The following is a 25,070-nucleotide window of genomic DNA, read 5'->3' as shown; positions in this document are numbered from 1 at the left end:
ACACAGCAAAATCAGACTGGAGTCACAGGCCTGTAATCCCAGAGCTTGGGTGCAGGCTAGGGATCAGGAGTTCAAGGCCATCCTTGTTTGACGACAGCCTGGGCTATACAAAAGCCTGTTTCAAAGCAACAAAAACCCCACAAATTATGTTTAGGGTTCGGGGGACGACTCACTTTGGAGAATTGGCTAATAATCTAATCATCTGGCTTTTGACCATAAAAGTAGAACACTCTGTCTGGCGTGGCAAGAATACAGTCTGAGATTGAACACCTTGCTTCAGCATAATGTGGCTGCAGGTTATTGGGCTCCATTTCTGAAGTGGTGAATCCGAATCTGGGGGCAAAATCCATGTCCAGGGATAAAAGATTCATTCACCTTGGAGGGGAAAGGGACCTAACGACAGACTTAATCACTGTCCCTGACGCTACCCTCACGACGTAGATAGAGCACAGAATTCTGTGGATTCCCTTCCACACAGTCTGGCTCACCTGCTCTATCTACCTGCAGATGCCCCTCGGCCCCGCCCCCAGCCCTGGCCGGAGCCCCGCCCCCGGAGAGGCGAAGCCCGCCTCACGCCTGGCCCGACCAATCAGGCTCTGCGATCTCAGACGTAGGGTTACGCGCGGCGCCGGGGCGGCCGCGGGCTGAGGTACCGGCTCCCAGCTCCAGGTCCCGGGTCGCGGCTGGGCGGCGCGGCCCGGGCTGCAGCGAGGCCGGGCGGCCCCTCGCGCCCTGCCGCCAGGCCGCCATGCAAGGCCCGGGAGGGAACGTGAGCCGCGGACTGCCGGGAGGGCCGGCCTCCACGGTCGCGTCCGGGGCGGGCCGCTGTGAGAGCGGCGCTCTCATGCACAGTTTCGGCATCTTCCTGCAGGGGCTGCTCGGCGTCGTGGCCTTCAGCACATTGATGCGTGAGTCCGGGACCCCAGCTCCTCCCCGTCCCCGTCGCCGGCCGCGGGCCAGCCCCACCCCAGGGACCCTCCTGCCCGTAGAGTTCCGGCCTGGGGACTGGGCCCTAGGGCTGCGGTGCCTCTCTCTCCCGCGAGACCGTGCTGGGCGTTCGCAGTCTAGAAGGGAGTCCCCGGACCCTCACACTCCTCGGCTTATCGCGGCTGCTTTTGGCCAGGAGTGCCCCTGCCCCTCGTCGTCTTAGACCTGTCTCTTACCAGATGCCAGCCTAAAACTGACCCCTCCTACCTTGCCATCGCAAATTAAGGGTACCTCACTTTCCGGTACGGACCGAGATCCACCCCAAAGGTGGCACGGCTCTCGGCTCCTTCTCCGGGTCTCCTCTCATCCTCCCCTTGGCTCTTAGACCGCACAGCCTTAAGTCCCTACTAGTCTAACGCTAGACTCTTCTGATCCTTCTCTCCTGACGTTTGCCCTCTCTGTTGACGTTTGGATCCCGCACCCACACCCACCTGTAGTGTTCGGGCTGTGCAGTCCCGGTCACCACATTGCCGCGTCCCGAGTCCTAATCCCTCCATTGTTCAGGAAAGATCCTCTCGTACTGCCTTGGTCCCCACGACTCATTCTTTTTCTTCTCCACCTGTTCAGCTCTATCCCAAGCTTTCCTGATTAAGTTGTATCTGAAGTTTCACCTGGCTGTTCTTCCCAAACCATGTTTGTTATTTACAGTCTGAATTTCCTCTTTTTCCGTGAAACTCTGACATCCTGGTTGGCTCGATGGAGAAGGCTGAGTGTCTCAGGATCTCCATGCTAAGTCCCAGAGGCTCTTCTCTGAGAGTTTGGTAGTAAGGAAGGAAGTCTCATTTGGCCCTTGTCCTGTGGGCTGGGGTAAGGACCTTGAGTACCCCCGGGATTAGAAGGTTGTGTTTCCCAGATGGGCATCCTCCCTGTAATAAAGGATGGAGGTATATTGGCATATATATATATACATATATATATATATATATATATATGTATATATATATCCCTGGCGTGTCCCAGGGATGTGTTAGAGAGTAGTTATAACTAAGATGTACTATGGCACTAATTCCCAAACTGGTTTGTTCTCAAAACTGTTCTCTGTAGGCAGGATGGGGAGTTCCAGCAACATCTGCTCTTCAGTCTGGGGGGGAGGGGAGCTCCTGCAGCTGAATGCAGATGTTGGGTTAGCCTTGCTTATCTGTAACAAGAGTTTCTTTGGGCAAACTCTAGCAGGCTTCAGTTGTCCCTGGAGAGCGTCTGCTCCTGGCCGCTATTTCTGACCGCTTGGCCGTGAACAAGAAGCGCGCAACTGCGCTTGTGTTTGTCACTTTTTCTTTTCCATCCCTGTTTGCCTTGCCATTTTCTCTGCTCGTTCGTTCCCACAGTAACAGTTGGTGACAACTTAGACTCGGTTGCTGACAGGTGCACACACTGCTGTGAATGGGCCTTCTTCCTGTCTCGCTTCCTCTCCTCAGCCACCATTCCTTTCTTAGGAACGACAGGTCTCATTTTTATTATGCAAAACCCAAGATTTTGACCGTTCTCCTGGGCTCGATTGGTGCTATTAGTCCAGTGTGCCCCCTCGGGTTTCACACTTGTGATTCCGAGAGTGAAATGTGATTGTGCCAGGGCAGAGTTGCTCACCGATGAGAACTGTGCTGGGGTCACAGTGCGCAGAGTGGCAGCACTGGCCCTGCGAGTCTTCAGGGACACTCTCACCTCCTTACTTAATCTTCAGCGCGAATTTCTGTACACATCCCAGTGTGGCTAGTACTTCCTGTGAGATTTACTAACTGAGAAAGTAGATTCCCGTTCAGGAGAAGGCTCCATGTGGAAGAGGTTTATGGGAGTGGCCGGTAGGCACTGAGTGATGAGTCGGGAGGCCATACCGGGTCCATCTTGGACCTATGGAGCAGGTAGAGCAAGCCCAGATGATGCGACTGTGGTATGACCAGGAGGTCCAACCCTTTGCAGGACGGTCTTGGCCCTGTTGAAATACAACTGTGGGGCTTTTCCATTTTGAATAGACAGGAAGAGGCAGGGATTCCTAAGGGGCTGCCTTACCCTGTGGACTAGATTTTTGCTGGAGAAGCACATCTGCTACCAGCTGTTGGTCTACATCTGCTTTCCTGGTCACAGAATCTGTCTGTCTGAGCTGCTGGAACCAAGGGCCAGCCTTCTGAGCCAGAGCCCAACTGGAAGCCCTTGGAGTAGGGGTGGAGCCACCTTACTTCAGCAATCCCATCTTTATCATCTTCAGGCACATTTTAAATGCCTTTCAGATTCTTGTGAACAGTTTGAACTGACAGTTCCTGTTCTCTTTCAGGTCTCCCCTTCCTGGTACTGTGTCCCTTAAGGCAGTGGAATGAGTGTCTCTCTGGGTTCTCTCCCAGTTCTGACTACCCGGACCTTACATCCTCACCTGACCTTGCTGTAGTACGATACACCCACTTCTCTGCCTGAGAGGCTCTGATGTTTCCTCCTTTACACTCCTGTTTGCCATGGGTCCCCACACCCCTGTGTTTATTCTTTCTCTGTGTGTAAAATCACTTTGCCCTCATTGCTGTGTTTTCTACCCCGGTATGTGAGGGTGAGCTTTGTCCTAGAGGAAGGATTTATACGTACCTTAATATCACCCGGAGAAAATTTGGGTTCTCACAAGTATTTCTCTCCCTGGGGCTCTGGTTGATGTCTTGTGTTGTGTCTGGAAGTTGCAGACTGACTCAGACTAGGTAGTTAAAGCAGCTATGCTAGGTTCTGTATGCATCCTGTTCCATTCTGTGCAGCCATGCAGACTATTAGAGCCACCAGCCGCTGGTGCATTCATGGCAGCATCACTTTATGAATCAAGTAGGTGGCTGTCCCAGAGCTTTCGGCTAAGGAGCCCTGTGCAGGGAATGCCCAGCAAACTCAGGCCCAATTATAGATTGTATAGCCGCTCTGAGTTTTCAGAGATGTTATGAAACTGACTGGGTATCTACATAGAAATACTGTAAGCAGGGAGCTTTGTCATGATCTGCCTGCCCAGCAGTCCCTCTTGTGTGGTATCTTTGTCTCAGAGTCTGACTCACTGAAGTCACTCAGACTGGAGTTGCAGCAGAATGGAGCTGAGCAGTTGTGGAGCTTGGCAAACTATTCCAGTGTAGAAAAGCCATCTAGCCGTCAGCCGAAGGTCAGCATTGGCCTGTGCGTGTTAGCTTTTGGGGGTGCTGACCCCCAGGACTGTGAGTGCAGAGCACACTCAAGCTTCCTTCACCATGCAGTCAGGGTTCTGAGCTGACGTGTGGACACAATTGGCTTTTAACAAAACAACATTTTGACAGCTTGGGTAAATGTGCCTGTGTGTTCTGATGTCCCAGATAGGGGAGACTAGCAAGCTGGTAGAAATGGATCCAGATTGTACCAACAGGATACTGGCCCTGAGAAGTGATAGCTATTTTCCTGTGACCCAAAGCAAAAATCCCCAGCAGTCCACCAGCTTTGACGCCTTAATCTTGGATAAAATGGATGTTGTTCTCACTCATGCAGAGCTGGCCTCCCTGTGTGCTCTGTATACATACCAAGTAGGTGCATTGTCTCTGTAGTCACCTCTCTGTATCCCACTACAGTTTTATCTTTAAAAAATGTCAGAAAAGCAAATGCCAGCCTGCCACCTAGTTTCCTAAGTTCACACTTTGTCAAGCTTTTCTCTTTATTTTTCCTGAGCCATTTGAAGAAAAGTTGTGGTGATTACCTGAATACTTCAGCTATCTCCTAAAGGACAGCCCTCCTAAGAGGACGAATAACTTCGTATCATCATCATCTGATATCCACTGCGTGTTCACGTTTCCCCAGATGCCATTTATTTTACAGCTGAGTTTTGAACCGTTAGCTCAACTGTTCAGTGTGGCTTTGCCGTCGCAGTGCTTAGAATGAGCCTGGGCCTCACCATGACAGGCTAGTGTTCTGCCCCTTGGCCAGATCTCCAGCCCCCTGCTTGTGCACATGCTCTTGCTTTTCAGTGACGCTGGCCTTCAGAAGACTCCACTGCGGAAATGTAAAGTGTCCACATTCCACAGGTTTCTGAGTGACTCCTTGGGTGTCTGTGTTGTTTTAATGACCCCAGGGCTCCCCAGTTTGGAGCAGTTAAATTCATATAAACTTTTTATGTATGAACACTCCATAATAGGTGCTACATGTCACTGTTAATGCTGTCAGGAGGCTGTAGCAAGGCCTTGCTGGGCGGTGGTGGCACACACCTCTAATGCCAACACTTGGAAGACAGAGGCAGGTGGATCTGAGAGTTCAAGGCCAGCTGGTCTACAGAGCTAGTTCCAGGACAGCCAGGGTTATGTGGAGAGAACCTATCTCAAAACAACCCAAAAAAATCAAGAAAGAGAAAGGCCAGTTACTCCTTGGTTGAAAGTGGGAGGATTCCTCATTTCTCCCTTGTAAAAGTACTCTCACTTCCACGCTTCCAGAGTGGAAACCTTGTTATTTGGTAACCTTTCACCTAAAGGTTACTTCCTTGTAAAGAAAGCAAGCTGCCTGGTGGTGGTGGCACACGCCTTTAATCCCAACACCCAGGAGGCAGAGATGGGCGCATCTGTGTGAGTTCAAGACTAGCCTGGTCTACAGAGCAAGTTTCAGGACTGGCTCCATAGCTACTGAGAAACCCTATCTCAACAAAAAAAGAAAAAAAAAAAGAAAAAGCTGTACCTCACTGTGAGCTGGGGCTGTAAGGCTGTAAAGGCAGTGTCTCCAGGCACAGCACACGGCACATACCCCTTTCCACTTGGAAAGAAAGAGCGCTCTTTTTTCTGTCCAGGCTGTGCCCACTAGGGAAAGTAGTGTGTTGATGTTAGCACGCCGGTTAGTTCAGGGCATTCATTTCAGGAGACTTGTATTTCTAGATGTTCATTTCTTTGATAACATTTGTCCAAATGGCATTTTCCTCCCACTTCATTTATAATCAAATTTTATTAATTTGGAGTTGCATGAATTAGGAGACAATCTGAATTTTAAAATAATTTCATCAAATGCTGTAGTGGGAAGCGACGGGGCTGTGTCCCGCCACCCGGCCGCCGGCTAACTTTACACCCGAAATAATTACACGGAAACTGTATTCTTTTAAAACATTGCCTGGCCCATAGTTTCAGCCTCTTATTGGTTACTTCTCACATCTTTCTTTAACCCATATTTAGTAATCTGGGTAGCACCACGAGGTGTGGCTTACCAGGAGAGATCTTAACCTGCGTCCATCTCGGAGAGGAGCAGCATGGAGACTCACTATGGAGACTGCCTGAAGCGTCTCCCCAACTCTACTTCCTTGTTCCCACAATTCTGTTCTGTCTACTCCACCTACCTAATTTTTTGTCTCTTAAAGGGCCAAGGCAGTTTTCTTTATTAATTAACTAATGAAAGAAACATAGACAGATAACTCTCCTCCATCATTTCCCCTTTTTCTGTTTAAACAAAAAAGAAAGGCTTCAACTTTAACATAGCAAAATTACATATAACAAAACAGTTATCAAGCAAGTATTACAGTTACAATATTTAAATCTATTTTATCTTTTATCATAACTAAGGAAATCTATAACTATCTATTTATTTTTCAACTCCATCAAAGACTCCAGAAGGATATAATATTACCTAAGTAAACAAGTCATTTGTAACTTTTAAACTCTAGAAATGACAGAGACAACTCGCTGCCTAGACAGTCACCCAAAGTTCCTCTGTACCGTTGGGGCATCCATCTTCAGCCTTCAGGCCCATAGTGTCCAGCAGACTTTTTCATGAAGCAGGAAATTCCAAAGACAGTTTAGTCACTTTTTGCTGTGTCCTGCAGAACGTCTCGCAGACTCTTTTATGAATCAGGAACTCCAAAAGACCATCTCATCTTTAGGCAAGTTTAGCAGTCCTCTCTCTGCGGGTTCTTTGTGTCCAGTTTATGGAACAGTCCAGCCAAGAGCAGTTTCTTGCCCAAATGGCTAACAAACTCCATAAGTAGCCTCTTCGATGCCCATCTTCCTCTTGAAGTAGATTGGTGCTGCCAGGAGCAGACGTGTCTCATTGTCATGAAAAACCCTAAGTTATTAAAACATTAAATGTCATATTCTGCAGTCTTTGAAAGATATGAAGAATGTCTATCTAACTGAAATATATCTCTACATATCTAGAAAATCTAATAACATGACTACAAGCTTAACTATTATCAATGATTATCCATTAACAACCTATATTTCCTAATTATACATTACAGTTTTTAAAATGAACTACAATCACAATAGCTTAATCAAGATCAGAAATACATATACATATAACAAAATTGACCTTAAAATCTATACCAATGCAAATTCATATCTATATCATCTCCCCCTTTAAATGTAAAAGAACATTTATAAGCAATATTTGGGAAAATGGGCGCAGTTTTTTCTCTCCAAACTGCTTCCTGCTGAATGGGGGCGCTGTTATTTAGGTCTTTTATGGTGTAACCTGTGTGCTAGGTTCCTCTCAGTTGGCAGTTGAGTGAAGTAATTTTTTGAAGATGTTCATAGCAACCTTTCAGGAGGGCGTGGTCTATCATACCATATTGGGATAGAAGCAATCCACAGAGTCTCGTCCTCTGTGAAAACAAAAGAAGAAACTTGTATTTCTAGATGTTCATTTCTTTGATAACATTTGTCCAAATGGCATTTTCCTCCCACTTCATTTATAATCAAATTTTATTAATTTGGAGTTGCATGAATTAGGAGACAATCTGAATTTTAAAATAATTTCATCAAATGCATTTTTTAAATTATTAAATACCTCTTGGCCAAGTGTTGCTCTGTAGGGGCCTATAAGACCTCTGCTGTTCTAATGATCTGTTTAAACCCTTTGTAATTAGTATAACATTTACATGAAGATGAAGCTGTGTTGATGGAGTTTCTTCATAAGAAGTTAAAAATAGCAGGACCCTTGGCTGTGGATCCAGTCCACACCTAGGTCTCTGCTTCTGTCCTTGAGCAGTGTAGGTATTCCTCAAAGCTCTGCTTTTCTTCCCTTGTAAGATAGGAATGGTAGTTCTCTCTTCTGGGCCTTGGATTTCTGGGGATTGGAATTCTTCAAGGATCAGTGTCAGCTACATCTGGTCCTCTGTGGGTGCTGGGTGGGGGTGATGTCATTACCCTCCTTAGTGCATCATGTGCATTCAGAGGCCCCATGGAAGAACATTTCCCAAGTGCTTTTAACTTGGTTTTTGGATAGGAATTTCCTCTCTACCCTCCTCTTTTGTACAGTGTTCTTACATGAAACAATGTTTGAACAGTATTTTTGGCCCTCTTCATATAGAGTCCATAGTAAATATATATAAATATATATATATATATATAAAACAAAACAGACTTTCATTTCAACCAGCAGGTCAGTGTGAATTTCAAATGAGCGTGTACCCAGAGCTGTGGTCTTAGGAGGATTCCATACCGGCTCCACCAGCTTTTTCCTGTGTTTTCCCTGTGATTTCTCACGGGGGCCTCAAGAGAACAGGGGTACGCTGGGACTGAGCATTCCAGGTGACAGACTGCCTCCTCTCGTGGGCTTTCTTTTGCTCAGGCACTTGGTGGTCGCTGGTTGTCCTGGTCACTAGAGCTGGCTCTTCCTGACTCTTGTGCTGTGCACTTGGCGTGCCCACAGGAGTCCTAGGAGGAAGGGTTCTATCTGTTTGTAAACCAGGAGCTTCACCTCATGCCTTCGTAGATGCAGAGCGGAACTCTTACCGCTGCCGGCTTCTTCCTGTTCCTGCCTGTCCTGTCCACCCCTCACAAAGCTACTGACGGCTCTCAGTTCATGGCTGCTTTTTACTACAGTTCTGGCTCTGAGCAATCTTGATTTTCCTCCTTTTTTGCTTTCCTCTTCATCTTTCCCCTACCTGGCTTTTCGTGACTCATAGTGAGTGAGACACAGGGTCTCACTCTGTGGCCCTGACTGGCCCGGAAGTTGTGGCAGTCTCCTTGATCTACTTCTTGAGTGCTGAGATTTCAGGGTGTACCACATGTTGCCCAGTGTGATTTTCTTGTCACCATACTGTCTCTCACTTTAAATTATCCTCTGATAGTTGACCACATTAAAATCATTAGGTTATGGGGATTGGAGAGAAGGCTCAGCGGTTAAGAGCACTGACTGCTCTTCCAGGGGAACCAGGTTCAGTTCCCAGCTCCTACATTGCAGCTCACAACCATTTGTAACTTCAGGATTCAACACCCTCATATAGATATATACAGGCAAAACACCAATAAAATGAAAATAAATTAAAAAAAGAAATGTGGATGTACAGATACTTATAGTACCCCTTGTAGAGTAGAAATTGAGTCACAGAGAAGTTTGCTCAGGGTCACACAGTCAATAAGCAGAACCTGTAGTCCACCTTTGATGGCTCCTTGTGGGTGAAAACCAAGCACAGTCCTCACTGTTAACTGGCTTCTAGTTGCCTGGTAGATAAGGCATCGTCCTTCTTAAAGACAGGGTGCAGGGTCTGGCTTTTCCTGTACCTGGCGTTGATAAGTATCAGGGCTTTTGTGCTTTTTCTTTGTTTCTGTGTTTACAAAGTTGAGTGTGCAGACCAGGCCACACGTGGTGCCAAAACCCACTCTCTCCCCAGATACTCCCGCCTTCCAGTGTCTTCTAGTCTTCAGGCTTTTTCAGGCCCCTTAAATTCACCTGTATCCTTCATGGGGCTCTCCATTTTCCTAGATGATTTTAGAGTGATCAGAGCTAATGCAGAGAGAGAGGGCAGAAACTGGGTTTTCAGAGTCGCAGCCCAGCAGCTGCACAATCTGTCCTGTTGGTACCCTGCCTGGTGTGAGTGTCCTGGCTGCGTGCCTGAGGCCGTCGAGTAGTCTTTCTGCTTCAGCAATATAGTTGAGATGAAACACTTACAAGAGAGTGCAGCGAGCAAGCTTGCTCACGTGTGTGTGTGTGTGTGTGTGTGTGTGTGTGTGTGTTTTCACCTAGAGTAATGGTTCTCAACCTGTGGGTCGAAACTCCAACAAGGGTTACATATAAGATATCCTGCATATTAAATATTTACATTATGATTCATAACAGAAGCAAAATTATAATTATGAAGTAGCAACAAAAATAATTTTATGGTTGGGGGTCACTACAGCGCAAGGAACTGTATTAAAGTGTTGTAGCATTAGGGAAGTTGAGAACCACTGCCCTAGAGATAGAGTGTGTGGGTGACAGAATCTTTGAACAAATGTGACACACCTGTGGCTCTCCTTGGTTGGCCTTGCCCTTGTATTTTTGAAGGAACAAACTGCAAGTCTGAGTTGTTGGTTCCAGGGGCTCCCCAAAGTGGTGCCAGCACAGGAGCGGCCAGAGGCAAGAGTATGTTGTGTTCCTACAGGCACAGCGTTGAAAGACATACTGTTAATTTTGTCAAGAACCCTGGTTGACAGATGGAATTTTACTCCATGATAGACCTAGAATGCATGATCGCTAGCATAGGAAGAAGAAAAAGAAAAAACTCTGGTTTTACAATTCTACTCTCAGATTTTTCTTTGAGAAATCCTGTCACTGTTGGCAACATAACAAAACATTCTAACTCTTACATGAAATTGAACAAAGGTAGTTTTGGATGTCTTTTAATTTAACAATAGTGATCTGTTGTTGTTTCATTTTGATTTTTGAGACAGGGTTTCTCTGTGTAGCCCTGGCTGTCCTGGAACTCACTCTGTTGAACAGGCTGACCTTAAACTCACAGAACTCTCAGAGATCCACCTGCCTCTGCCTCTTAGGTCCTGAGATTAAAGGCATGCACTATCATTGCCCAGCTTGCCAAAAGTGACACCCCGCCCGATGTATTTAAGAAAATAACTGATACAAAAAAAGGGAGGAATATCCGGGGAGCAGCCAACAAGAATGCTGTTTGTACAGGTGTCATTGATGTGGATGGAACAGGATTCTGAGGACAGCTATTTCCTTCCTTCCTTCCTTCCTTCCTTCCTTCCTTCCTTTCTTCCTTCCTTCCTTCCTTCCTTTCTTCCTTTACTTTCTTTTTTTTTTTTTTTATTTATTGAGCTTTTTGAGACAGGCTTGCCTGGCCTGATACTCAGTTTGTAGGTTCGCCTTAAACTTAAGACAATCCTCTCACCTCAACTTCCCAAGTGCTGGATAACAGGCATATGCCATCACTCCCAGCTGTAGCTGCATTACATACAGTGTGGTCTCTTTCTCTAGTAGAGGGGGTCCTGGCATCAGGTTCATGTGGATAGTAACTCAGGCTGAATTTTTGCTGGGGTAATATAAGGCATCAGGAAGTAGAGGGTAGATAGGCGTGCCACCTGAGGCATTTCCTAGCCTCTGCTGTGACGTGGGAACCGTGCAGGCCACAGCTGCTATTGTGTTATGTGGCAGGAAGGAGCTCAGGATCAATTAGATGATGCTGGTGACTTGGGAATAGCTGGACTTGTGACACCCTGCCCTGACCTCTTGGAAGCACTTGTACAGCGTGCAGCCCCATATTGAAGTTTCCTCAGTCGCCCTGGTGCTGTCATGGCCACTCTGTTCTGGTCCAGGCCTATATTTTGCTTGTGATAACATCTGGTTTGCCTGTTTGGGGCAGAGCTGCTGTGTAAGTGACTTTAGCTTCTCGTTGGGTGCTGACCTGAAGCACCGGCCTAAGTCTCTCTGCTGTGCTATATTCTCCTCTCTAACTAATATGGAACCTGGAGGGAGATTTATTAAGAGTTTTGGTGGTGCTGGGACCTGAGTGTTGAGCCCTGAATCTTACAGGAGCTAGTCAGTGCTAATTAAATGTTGTACCATTGAGCTGCACACCCACTCCTAGCCCCAGAGAGATATTTTAAGAATATGTAAATACAGGATCTGTTTGTCAGTGTTCTCTGTGAAATCCCCTTGTTTGTGCAGTTAAGATCACAAGCAGAAAGTGGAGGTGCCGTGGCCAGTTTGATCTGGTTACTGTGTAGAGAACTTATTAGGAACTGGGTCCTGTATGTGCATTCCTCCTCATGAGCCTTCTCAGATGATACTCACGTTAGTCTGTTTTACATGTGGAAAAATGGAGGCACCAAGCGCTTAAGTTAATGTTCAATGACAAAAGTGGAGGTCACACTCCATGGATCTTAGTCCAGCTCTGGGCTTTCCTGCCTCTCGGCCTCTCATGTGCAGTGTGGGCCCCTGTGTCTTCTGTAAGTAGAGATCTTCAGCATTATTTGGTTCCTGTTATCCATGACCCCTTGGTTTTCACTGAGATCATCAGTGCAGTGTATTCTAGGCATGATGGACAATGTGGGGGAAAAGAAAGGTTTGTCATCTTGAGATTAGGAATCAATAGGACTGGATCACTGAAGCCAGAGCAGTCTTTTCTGTATGGGTAAATTTGACATTTGAGTCTGTGCAAAAGTAGATGTAGATGAAGATGCTTTGGCCTATGAAAGAATAACTTAACCCTTCTTCTATAAGCAACCAGAAAGTAGGCAAACATATATGAAACCCTCGTTTGTAGCCATTGGACAACAGCTGCTTCTGACAGCTTTCCCCATGGAAAGATCAGGAGGTGAGTTGGAGTTCTTCCTCCCAACATTCTGCCTGGAGACTTGCCATATTTAAGAGCAGCGAGGAACCCACATTAGCTAAAAGTTGTGGTACATTAAGAAGGCAAACTTGTGCTGGCCTGCCCTGTGGTGGTGCATGCCTTGCAGATTCTGTGAGTTCAAGGCCAGTCTGGTTTACAGAGTTAGTTCCAGGACAGCCAGGGCTACACAAAAAAAAACCCTGTAACTTAAGGTTTCTCTCCCACTCACCAGTTCCCAAATAACCACTGAGGCTTAATATTAATTACAAATTGTTTGGCCTATAAGATCAAGCATGTTATTAACTAGCTCTTACAACTTAAATTAACCCATTTCTATTATTCTGTATTTTACCACGAGGCTTGTGGCTTGTTACCTCACATCTTGCTTCTCCCGCGGCTGCTGGCGTATCCCTGACTCAGCCTTCTTTCCCCCATCTCTTTGTTTGGATTTCTCTCCTAGCTTTACTCTGCCTGACTGTTGGCCAATGGTAATAAGACATATTCACAGCATGCAGAAGGGCATCCCACATTAAAACCCTGTCTCAAAAAATTAAAACAAATAAAAAGACAAAATCAAGGAGAGTGAAAACAGCTGAGTTTGCAGGAGCCAGTATGAAGGGAAAAGCTACAGGAGAAGCTGTAGACACCTGCCGTGGGGTTCCTAGGGACTCTTGGTGAACACTTACCTCTGAGGGGGTGGTGGTGAACTCATGATGAAAAGGAAAGAGCCGTTGCTAGGGAGCTGTAAGCAAAGCTCTCCCAGGACTCGGAGATGTCAGAGTTCTTCACAGGGACAGTGGGGGGGGGTCTTACTGGACACTTGAGGCATTCAGTAAATCCTCAGAGGAGTGTGGAGCTCCAGCAAACAGTGCAAAGGAAAGCTCATTTTCTTCCACACAGTCACAAAATGGACTACTGCTGACCCCAGAAATGGGGGCATTTCCTTCACTGTTCTTGACTCGTAACTCTCACCGAGGCAGGGAGAATAACTAGGGTTTCTTTTCTCTTAGCTGAAGCAGCTCTAACAAACCATCATTTCTGCAGCAGCATACACTGTGCAGTGTCCTCTCATGCGATTCCATTCTGGCAGCATCTCCTCGGGCGTTGTTTCTGAGCCTGCAAGAGGGCTCAGGATTCAAGGCCACCGTTGTTTAGCTGCCAGTTCAAGCCTCCAGTTGCTTTATCCGTGCTTCTGACTCACTGATGTTGGGGTCCATACAGCTCACATACTAGGCTTGGTTAACTTGTTTAGGTGGCTCCAGAACTCAGGGAAACACTCACTTAGGTTTTTACCGGTTTCTTCTTTTCAATGTGTAGGGGTGGATATGCGCACATGAGGGCAGGTTAATGCGGGAGTTAACAATGACCGTAAGCTGCAGTACATGGGTGTTGAGAACTGAACTCGGGTCTTCTGGAAGAACAGCAAGTGCTCTTAACCACTGAGCCATCTCTCTTATCCAGTTTACTGGTTTCTGTAACATTATAATAGGTTTCTCTGCCAATGCAGTAAGTCAGATCAAGCCTAATTGAAAAAGACAAAGGACAGGTTTATTTGAGCAAATCAACTCCCAGATGAGTTCTCCAGCTTCAGAGATCAAGGGAGAAGTCATGCTTCCAAACTAAAGCTGGGATCATATATACGCTGTAGGCAAGGGATGATGATGTGTCTCCACAAGCTGGGTTTGTGCCCAAGTATGGAATCCCAACTTTTGACAAGCTGAAATGCTTAGGTGGAGACTTGGGCTGCTGGCAACTTCAGGGGAGGAGCTGCCCCAACCGCCAGGAATGTGGAATGAGCTTTTTGACACCTTTTCTTTGTTGGAGAGTCTCAAGGAGAGTGGGGTTTGGAGAGATAGGCTGGGGCTCTCCAGGTCAAGCAGGAGTGAGCTGGAGGTTCCAGCCAAATAGTTTCTGTTGGTGGAGACTTCTGTCCCACCCGGTCCAGCAGTAAACACACAGAAACTATATTATTTGCAATGCTGTTTGGCCAATAGCATAAGTGTATGTCTGGCTAACTCATTTCTCAGTTAACCCATTTCTATTAATCTGTGTGTCACCACATGACTGTGGCTTACCGGGCAGCTCCATGGCTTCTCCCTGACTCTGCCTTTTTTCTCTCTCTCTCTCTCTCTCTCTCTCTCTCTCTCTCTCTCTCTATATATATATATATATATATATATATATATATATATATATATGTGTGTGTGTGTGTGTGTGTGTGTGTGTGTGTGTGTGTGTGTGTGTGTGTGTATATTCCAAAATCTAAAACATTCTAAAATCAGGAATAGACTGGTCTCAGTCAATTCAGAAATAGGATTATAAAATGTATTTTACAGTAATTGAAAAGGGAAAATTTAAGTGTCTTATGAGAAAATGTAATAAATGAGATGATAGATGTATAATTAACCTAAATTAGTCTTTCCATGTGTATGCATATATGAAAACATCAGAGTGTGCCCTCTAAATATGTGAATTGTAGATTAAAATTAATGTTCATTTTTTAAAGGTAAATCATAAACGAGGAGAAAGTATTTACATTATCAAGCACTTATAACTAGAACATGTGAAGAATTCTTACAACTCAGTGAAAAGGGACTATGTTCTTTTTAAAAAGGCAAAAGCTATTAATAGACATTTCTCCTGAAGATCCACAAATAGCCAATAAACACATGAAAAGACAATCTTAGTCATCAAGGGAATGCAAATTAAAGTAATGATGAGATACCATTATCCACCCACATAGCTGGATAACATTTTAAAAAACTGACCAACAGTACCAAGTGCAGAAAGAATATAACCTTTTCAGCTTTCGTACATGTAGTGAGGAGGCAGCAGGCCGTGTTCCTGCCGCCCAGTTCCCAGCCGCCTGGCTAGCTTATGTCCCGAAATAACAACACATAAACTGTATTCATTTAAACACTGCCTGGCCCATTAGTTTTAGCCTCTTATTAGCTAATTCTCACATGTCTTGCTTTAACCCATATCCAATAATCTATGTAGTACCATGAGGTGGTGGCTTACCGGGAAGATTCTAGCGTAATTCCATCTTGGGCCAGAGCTTCATCACATCTGACCCAGAGAGGAGAGGCATGGCAATTGCCCGAGGCGTCTGCCTCACTCCCAGCATCCTGTTCTGTCTACTCCACCCACCTAAATCCTGCCCTATCAAAAAGCCAAGGCAGTTTCTTTATTAACCAATGAGAGTCCTCCATCACGTACATTATAGTTGGACATTAAAGCAGTGCAAGCATTTTGGAAAATCACTTGCCAGTTTCTTGTTCCCATACAGTTCCATGTCTCATACAACCAAGCAGTGTTTTCCCTGTGTTATTCAGTAGAAAGAACACAACAGAATATAACAAGAAAACAAAAGAGTAGTCCAAATGTTCGTGAATATGTGAACAGATAACTATGGTATGTCTTAGCAATGGAGTACATGTTGGCAACCAGGAGTAAGCCACTGATGTGTGGTGCAGGAGCATGGCTGATGCTCATGCTTGAAGATGCTGAGCAGATGCCTGTTGTTGTTGTTGTTTTAACTCCTTTACTCTTTGGGGGCCCACCACCCAGCTCCCAAGTAAATGTATGGAAATGTTCTAATTTTAAGAATGCCTGGCCTTCACTTGACTTATTTCTTGCCAGCTTTCCTAACTTAAATTACTCCATCGATCTTTTGCCTCTGGTATTTTCTTTCTCTAGTCTCTATACCTTTTTTCTTTTTGCTCCACTATTAGTTATGTAGCTGGGTGACTGGACCCTGATGTCCTCCTCTGCTGCTCCTTCTCTCACTCTTTGATCTTCTCTTCCCAGATTTCTCCTCCTTTTTATTCTCTCTGCCTGCCAGCCCCACCTATCCTTTCTCCTGCCTTGCTATTGGTTGTTCAGCTCTTTATTGGACCAATCAGATGTTTTAGACAGGCAAAGCAACACAGCTTCGCAGAGTTAAACAGATGCAGCATAAAAGAAAGTAGCACATCTGCAACTAATATTCCACAACAGATGCCATATAAAAAGAATATATATTATGTGCCTCCATTAAAAATTTTAGAAAAATATAATTCTAATCTGTAGTGACAACAGATAAATTAGTGGTTACTGTGGGCTGGTAGGCGTGGGACTAAATGCAATGGGATATTTGAAAGGCCAATGCATATACACAGAAAGCAGGTGGGTAGAAGTGTGCTAGGCAAGGCTGAAGAGCTAGTTAAATCAGTCAGTTTGCAGACACATGTGAGGGTCCAAGGTTTATATCACCTGTCTTCCTCAGTTGCTCTCTATTTTGGGGGGACAGGGTCTCTCACTGAACCTGGAGCTCATTGAAGGCTGTCTGGGCAGTGAGCTCTAGGATCTGTCTCCTCTGCTCCCATAATGCTGAGGTTACAGGCACATGCTGCCACCGCAGGCTTCTGCACGTGTGCTGGGATCTGAATTTGGGTCTTCATCCTTGCACACCAAGTGCTTTACAGACCGAGCTGTCTCCCTGCTCCCTTCTAATGTTTTAAAGAAAACCAGACCATAACAAGGAGTGCGATGGGACATTAAAGGGAATCACATGGAATTTCTGGAATAGAAAATAACTTTTCCAAAACATTCCGTAGACCAACTTAACAGAATCAGGCCGTACACAAGGATGCTGGATGCCAAAACATAACAAACATTATACATTGAAGCACAGAGGGGGACAGACTGAGAAATGAACAAAGCTCTGATAATAATAAATATTACTGTATTTACATAAAAATAGCAAAAATCTGGTATGTAATTGAAATTCTAAAGGGATGAAAGAGGAAGGAGCAGAAAAAATTAATAACGACTGAATATTTTCCAGAGCTGATGGAAACTCTGAGTCAGAAGAAACAAAATCCGACTGCCACAGGAAAATCAAATTGTTGAAGAATAGTGTAGAAAGAAAACTATAAAGCCAGAAGAGAAAAAGACATTACATGTAGAGAAGTAAACATAATATGGGCTTTTCACCGAATTATTTGAGTCAGAAAACAATGGATCATGTTTCAGATGTGCATAGTAAAAGCCTGTCAGTCTGGGATTCTGTATCCAGGGGGAAATGTCGCTTGTGAATAAAGGGTTCTGAAGAGAGAACTCAGCAGTTCAGAGCACTTCCTGCTCCTCCAGAGGACTGGAGTTCAGTTCTCAGCACCCTCTTCTGGACTCCTGAGGTGCGTGTGCACACACAATACATAAATAAAAATAAATCTTTAAAAAATACACCTTTAATTTAAAAAACTGACTAAAGGAACTTTGATCCCTCTTTACTCAAAGCAAGTGATTCAGCCTTATGATTACATCTTAGCTACTGAATCTCTTTATCAGTTAAGGTTTTTAGTTACAGTTCAATGTGATGTTAGCAGATTATATACATTAAGAAAGAATTGACTCCCTCCCTCCTTCCCTCTCTCCCTTCCTTCCTTCCCTGAAGGGCCTGGCTTCCAACTTGCTATGGTGGAGAAACTGACCTTGAATGACCTCAGCCTCCCAAGCGTTATGATTTTAGGCCATGTACCAAATGTCCAGTTCTTTAGTTTCTTAACATTACATACAATGCCTACCATGGTAGCACAAAAACAGCATGGTTTTAGATTTCCTCCAAACCACATAGGAGTCATATGCTCTCAGTGCCTCCTACTTACTGTTCTCTCCACCCCACCCCCATTATTCTGTGGGATACTGTAAGTGGCAGATGTTAAGCACCTCTTGAAAATGTTATGTAGTGAGAGGCTACGTATGTGGATGCCCAGGGATGATGCAGCCACACGAAAGATCATGTCAGAACAACACATCTAAACCAGTAATAGATGTCTGTTGTAAGCCACTGGCCTTCAGAGTAGCAAGTAACAGTGTCACATGACAGAGCAAAACTGAAATGGAGAAGTTGGGACACTTGACTGCTGCTCTCCAAAAAAAAAAAAAAAGCCTGCAGTCTGACTAGAAAAACAGATGATTTGAACAAGCAACTCACAGTCCAGGTTTGTATGCTGAGTGGACATGGGTCCATTCTTGTGTGTCTGCCTATAGGGGGAAGGTGAGAACTGAGAGATGGAATGTAGACTCGACTGCCACAGTCCCACGCTTGGGTTGTAGCATTGCCAACTTCTGTGCTCTGGAAAGTGGGTTTCCCAGCAAACATCTTAGCCAGCAAAGGCACTGATTGCCTCTTCCATCTTCTGAGTCTCAGACAATTAGTCTTTTTGTTTGTTTGTTTGTTTGTTTGTTTGTTGACACAGGGTTTCTCTGTGAAACAATCCTGACTGTCCTGGAACTCACTCTGTAGACCAGGCTGGCCTTGAACTCACAGAGATCCACCTGCCTCTGCCTCCAAGTGCTGGGATTAAAGGCATCAATTAGCCTTTCTTAGATTTACCTTTTTGCCTTGTTCTTAGCAAGCCTCCTTGACTGCTCTCTGTTTATCTTTTAACTGGTGAGAAATCTGCTTCTACAATCCATCCTGGGGTTCAGACTGTTTTAGTTAATATGGTGAGCTCTGAATTACATGTGGGAGTCAAACGGGGCAGTGCTTGAAAAGAAATCTACCCACTATATGGTGACACTTTTATACATTTTAATTTCTGTTGTGGCTTTGTTTCCTCTTCTGTGTAAAGGGGCACTTGATGGGCTCCTTTCTCACTGAAAGGGGCACCAGGAGCCCTCTCTCAAGCACTGAAGTCCTAGTTCATGTGCGGTTCAGAGCCTGGTTTTGTCCTGTTGTGAGTAGACACCATAGAGGGTCTTTGTTCAACCACCTGCTCTCCTTTAGAGTGTGGTTACACACAGTCACCGTTCTCCTGATGCTCTTTTAGTGTGCACTCGTGTGTGCGCATGCACCTGTGAAGGCCAGAGATTGACCTTGAGTACCTTCCTCAGTCCCTCTCCACATCAGCTTTTGAGGAAAGGTCTGTCACTCAAATTGGAGCTCATTAATTCAGCTGGGCTGACTGGAGCCAGTGAACTTCAGAGAACCACCTTCCACCTGTCTACTCTACAGAGCTGAGGTTACAACCACATAAAGGTGCCAGAAATTTACTTTGAGTACTGAAGATCCAAACCCAAGTCCCCAAGCTAACACAATAGATACTTTAGTGTATTTAAGTAATCTCTCAGCCCCTTCTGATTCTTTTTTTTAAGGTTTATTCATGTGTGGTGTTTTGACTGCATGTATGTCTGTGCACCATGTGCATACCTGGTGATCCCCTGGAACTGGGGTTATGGATGGTTGTGAGCCATGATGCAGGTGGTGGAAACCAAACCCTGGCTCTCTGGAATAGCAACAAGTGTTCTTCACTGTTGAGCCACCTCTCGGGCCCTGCCTGTTCTGATTCTTAACCGTGTCTTTTAACTCTGCTTTCCTTGGCTCTGTTCTTGAGCTTGCCACATTTGGATCCTGTTCATAGCATCAGGTGTGGTAGAACCTAGCCAAGTATCCTCCAGGTATCATGGCTGAAGAGCAAGTCCAAAGGTCAACACTGGCCAGCACTCCCACCTGCTTGTAAAGTCTAAGGACAAGTTGGAGAGCTCTCCTTTTTCTTCTAGGGCTTTGTGAATTGTGTGCAGCTTTTTTGGATGGTAGGTGGCATAAGCAGACCTGTTTTAAAGGAGAAATAGCAGAACCAGGACTTACTTTTCTCTGGAATTGGTGTATATCCATTCTAGACTCTTAGGAAGGTGGAGCCAAAGCCAAGAGAGGATATAGTTTTGAGCAGAACCAGGACTTACTTTTCTCTGGAATTGGTGTATATCCATTCTAGACTCTTAGGAAGGTGGAGCCAAAGCCAAGAGAGGATATAGTTTTGAGTCAGACTCAAAAACAACATCAGGGAAGCCCTGCTCCAGACCTCTAAATGCTGAAGTGACTTCCCCCTCACTCCATGTAGCTGGACTTTGTAACCCTCAAAACAGATCTCTCTCTCTCTCTCTCTCTCTCTCTCTCTCTCTCTCTCTCTCAACACGTCTTCCACTAAGCAGTCTACCCAGCCTTAGTTATTGGGACCTTTCCATTTAGTGCCTCTATGACCATTGTCTACAGATCCCAGTATGAGGGATCCAAGCATGGCCAAGATGAGCTCTCGTAGCTAGTCCTTCCTGCCTACAACCCTGCTTTCCTCCACAACCCCTCTCTGCCAAGGGCCTTTGTTCATGGCAGAATGTCTCCATGCTGGTTTTCTTCTCACGTATCACCTCTGCTCTCACCATCCACCTGCTCTTCCTCAGGAGAGGAAAGGTGGAAATAGATGAGAACCCGGGACCTGGAGCGTCAGGCCACTCTGGATGAGATTCCCACGGATGGCCAAAGAAGCCTGCGTGTTCTCCTCACTGGGCTCATCTCCTCACTGAAACCCACAGCATTCTTGGGATGTGGTTATTGGAAAGTTAAATGTTCTTGGCTGCTCTCTGCTCTCCTGCCTCTTGCCACTCTGCTCCCAAGGCTGCTTTCATTTTTCTCAGATGTTGGATGATTGTATTTTGGGTGCTCATCTCCCTGGGCTGAGGGTCTGCAGGGGAGGTTTCCAGTGTAGTTGTGTCCCTCCGGTGTCATCTGATCTTCTAAGGCCACCTGTTGAGTAAAATTGTAAAGAGTGTCTTGGTGGTCCGAGAGGTAGAAGAGTTGGAAGGACAGCTAGAGGCAGCATCTGGGTAGATATATAGTGTTCTCACTAGGCCAAAGTATGTTCTTGTAGCAACCCTCATTAGCACAACAGAGAGTGTTTCTCTGAAGACCAGTCATTGCCAAGTTATTAGCAGTCTCATTAGCTCCTGAAACACAATTAAAAACTCAGAGAGAGAAATTAGAGTTCAACCTGAAGGTCAGAAAAGCAAAGCAGCCACCCACTTGCTCTTAACCTCTACCTCATCCGAAGTGGCGATCCTGCCTCCAGGAATCTCAGAATGAGACTGTGTCTGAGAACTGTCTCCTCCCATTTTATAATTCTCCTAGGGCTGGGATTACAGGTGCACCATTGGGATTAAAGGCATGCATCGCCAGGTTTCTAAGGCAACTAGTGTGGCTACTAGGATTAAAGGTGTGTGTTACCACTGCCTGGTCTGTAAAGCTGACCAGTGGGGCTGTTTTACTTTCTGATCTTCAGGCAAGCTTTATTTATTAAAATACAAGTGAAATGCCACTACTAGTTCCTTTTGGGAGTAGGGGGTGAGACAGGGTTTCTCTGTGTAGCCCTGACTGTCCTGGAACTCACTTTGTAGACCATGCTAGCCTTGAACTCACAGAAGTCCACCTGCTTGTGCCGAGATTAAAGGTATGAGCTACCACCTCTTTGCTCCTTTTTTTGCTTTTATAGTGTTCATTTTTGCTGGTTCATTTTGAGACAGGGTCTCCTGTAGTACAGTCTGGGATGACCTTGAACTCTCCGGCCCCTGCCTCTTGAGTGCTGGGTTTATGTGCCTGCACTGCCTGACCCAGTGCTGTGTATATGTTGCAGGTGGAGGGGGGGGAGGTGTAGAACCCAGGGCTTTGAGTATGCTTTGCAAGCACTCTACCAATGGATCTATATCCTGAGCCTCCAAAAAAAAAGGTACAGCAGACTGGCCTTGAACCTTCGATCTTTAGCATTTGCCTACCAGTGTATGTCACAATGACTGACTTTAATCAGTTTTCTTTTTGCTTTGTGGTGCTAGGCATTGAACCATGGCCTTGTATGTCCACACAGATGTTCTGACGTTAAGCTATAGCCCTAGCGCCACCTTTTATTTTAAAATTATTTTTCCCACCAGTATGCTCTAAAGGTAGTATCCCCTGCCTCTCATCTGCTGAGAAAGTAATGCTGCCTCTGAAACTGCAGAGCTGGTCCTCATTTAGACACACTTCCACTTCTTATGTAGCTTCAAAACAAGCCAGTTCCTGTCGGCTTGTCCTTGGAGAAGGCGGTGCCATGATTCTGTGTAATGTTGTCAGGATAGAAATACATTTGGGGAGGCTCTCGGGACAGTTGGGAGGGCAAGTACTTGTCATCCAGAGGAAGGACTCATAGATGTGCTGTGCCTTTTTGCATAGTGGTAGTGTTCCAGTGCTTTGTGGCTTCATCTGGAATAATTTTGTCCCTCTGAGATTACTTCTTATCTTCAAGATGGGGTAGCTGATTACCAGTCTTGATAGCTCTTAGGGAAAGTGTGCTGGATGAGGTACTTAGAACGGTAGTGTTGAGTGAGTGTCCACGCTAGACCTGGGGGCGGGGATAATTCCATGACTGTCTGGTTAAAGCAAACTGTATTTAGAACTGGCTGGCCAGTTGCCTCTCCCAAAATTCGGGCTTTCAGAGAGAGCCCCTCACTGACTTTTGAAGTCCCTTTTATGGGGAAGGGTTAGGGTTGATAGAAAACAGCTGTCGAGATAATTGGGTGTTAGCAGCTGGACAGAAGAGTGGGAGTCGGCTCAAGGCTGCCTGCGGGGTAGATAAGTGCAAGAATTCATCGTGTGGAAGAGCAGTAAGTAATCAAGGCAAAGGGGCAATCATATCACATGTTCAGGAGTTTAGTAAGGCAAAGGGGTGGTTTATACATCGTGGGGTCACGATTCAGCGTGGGTTGAAAAACATGGTTACAAGATACCATGGCTTAGGAAACAGAAACTTACTCTTGTAAGGTATGGAGCTTTAATAACAATGTATAACAATTGGGCTGGAAAGATGGCTCAGATGTTAAGAGCACTGTTCAATTCCCAGCAACCACATGGTGGCTCACAACCATCTGTAATGAGATCTAGTGCCCTCTTCTGGCATACAGGCATACATGCAGGCAGAACACTGTATACATAATAAATAAATGAATCTTTGGGAAAAAAATATGTAACAGTGTGGCTCCTGCTTTGGTTTCACAGTTAGCCCAGCACACCCCACTTTGGCGACTGTTGGTGGTCCTAGGAGTTAAGGCCACTCCCACTGTATCGTCACTCAGCAGAACTAGAATATGCACCTCTTAGTCCAAGACTCCTGTACATGTGGAGCTGGAGGGACAGGGTGGCTCACTTAAGCCTCCCAGCAGGCCAGAGACTGGGCAAGGACTAGACCCCAGCCTCCTACTTCCCAGGCCTCTGCTTCCCCCACAGCCCACTCATCCTGGTGTTTCTGTGCCCTCGCTATGGTGCACATTTAGTTATGCTCATTGCTGAGTCCCCTGTTTGTTTTACACTATGGTCTGAGGAACAGAACTCTTTCCACCTGTAACCAACTTTCCTAACTAATACTGTGCCCTTGGCCACAACAACCCACAAGTAGAGCTTGGAGAAGCAGCCAATGGGAAGGTGGCTGAAAGTGCAGTGATGGTGGAGGCATGTTGTGTGCTCTTGGGAAACACGGGCTCTCTTTCCTCTGGTCCACTCCCACTGGCAGAGCAGGTGTGGAGTTGCCTAAGAGCCTGAACTACTAGGGGTGACAGGAGGAAAGGTCACAAGCAGGGCTTATCAGAGGAGCCAGTTTGACCTCTTGTCTGTATCTGTGAACTTTAATAGTCAAATGCCTTCACTTCTAACCTACACTAAGACTGGGTTGACTTCTATGCTATATCATAAAACTTTGATTTATTCTTATATAGATATCCTCTCCACCTTCCAGACTAAATGGCTTCTGGAACTGTTTTTCCATCTAGATTTACCTTTTTGAAAACACTGAAGTCTGGAGGCATGTGGAGGTCAGAGGACAACTTTGTGGAACCGGTTTTCTCCTTCTACCTTACCATGTGTGTGTGGTGTCTGCATGTAGGTTCTGGGGATTGAATTCAGGTTACCAGGCTTGTACAGGAAGTATCTTTACCTGCTGAGCCATCTTACCAGCCCTAGATTTACCTTTCCTAGGGTGATCATCTCTGAGATGCTCTTCTTGACTTTTGCAATCCAGATTACATAGAGATCTGAGTTTCACAAGCTTTACTTTGCACCTGATACTATTCCAGACCAGTGAAGCTGGGCATTGTCCTCGTCCCAGCATCACCAGTTACCACCTGTAGGTCTTTAACTGCTCTGAGCACCAGTTTCTTCACCCGGAAATGAGGGCGATGCCATCCTTGGGTGAGTGAGTTAGTTTATCTTGAGTGCCTTCTGGGAACTATCAGTCTCACTGAGCTGACACTATTTTAATTGGTCAGACTACCTCAGAAATCCTCAAAGGAACCCAGTTGAGTGCACACAGGGTCTAGATGGCAGCTCAGTCTGCTTGTCCAAGAAGATGTGTTAAGGCGTTCTGAAACCACGCTGGGATGAACCCATTCTCCCTAATGGGCCATTTGTTTATAGGAATATGGACTGCTAACTAGGGCTGTAGAGGACCAAGAGCCTCTGTGAATGTGGCCCCTTCACAATGGCTAAAGAATGGCACAGATTAAAGGTGGATCATCCCACCTCAAAAGATCTGGATTAAAAATGGGTCCCCCCACTTTACATGATTTAATTTGGAAAAAAATCCCTCGCAGGTATGCTCGGTCTCTTGGGTTTTAGTTAATTACAGATGTAGTCAGTTGTTAGCCAAGTTTAGCCATCACAATTCCATCCTTGTCAACTTCACGTAGTTATATCTTCTTATATCATGCTTAATCTCAAAGTGAAACAATAACCAGGTCATAATTACAC

At 45.6% G+C, this 25,070-nt stretch overlaps 1 protein-coding gene across 1 annotated transcript in view; it reads left to right on the top strand.

The window, feature by feature from the left end:
• Window positions 1-643: 643 nt before the first annotated feature.
• Window positions 644-25,070, top strand: part of Stimate (STIM activating enhancer) — a 45,300-nt gene continuing 20,873 nt past the window's right edge. The window contains 1 exon segment of the mRNA XM_038349669.1: window positions 644-908. Within this exon segment, the coding sequence (XP_038205597.1) occupies window positions 749-908 (160 nt within the window). The 5' untranslated portion in view covers window positions 644-748.

Source organism: Arvicola amphibius, chromosome 12 (genome assembly GCF_903992535.2).
Source record: "Arvicola amphibius chromosome 12, mArvAmp1.2, whole genome shotgun sequence".
NCBI classification, from domain to species: domain Eukaryota; kingdom Metazoa; phylum Chordata; class Mammalia; order Rodentia; family Cricetidae; genus Arvicola; species Arvicola amphibius.
This window is presented reverse-complemented; position numbering and strand designations above follow the sequence as displayed.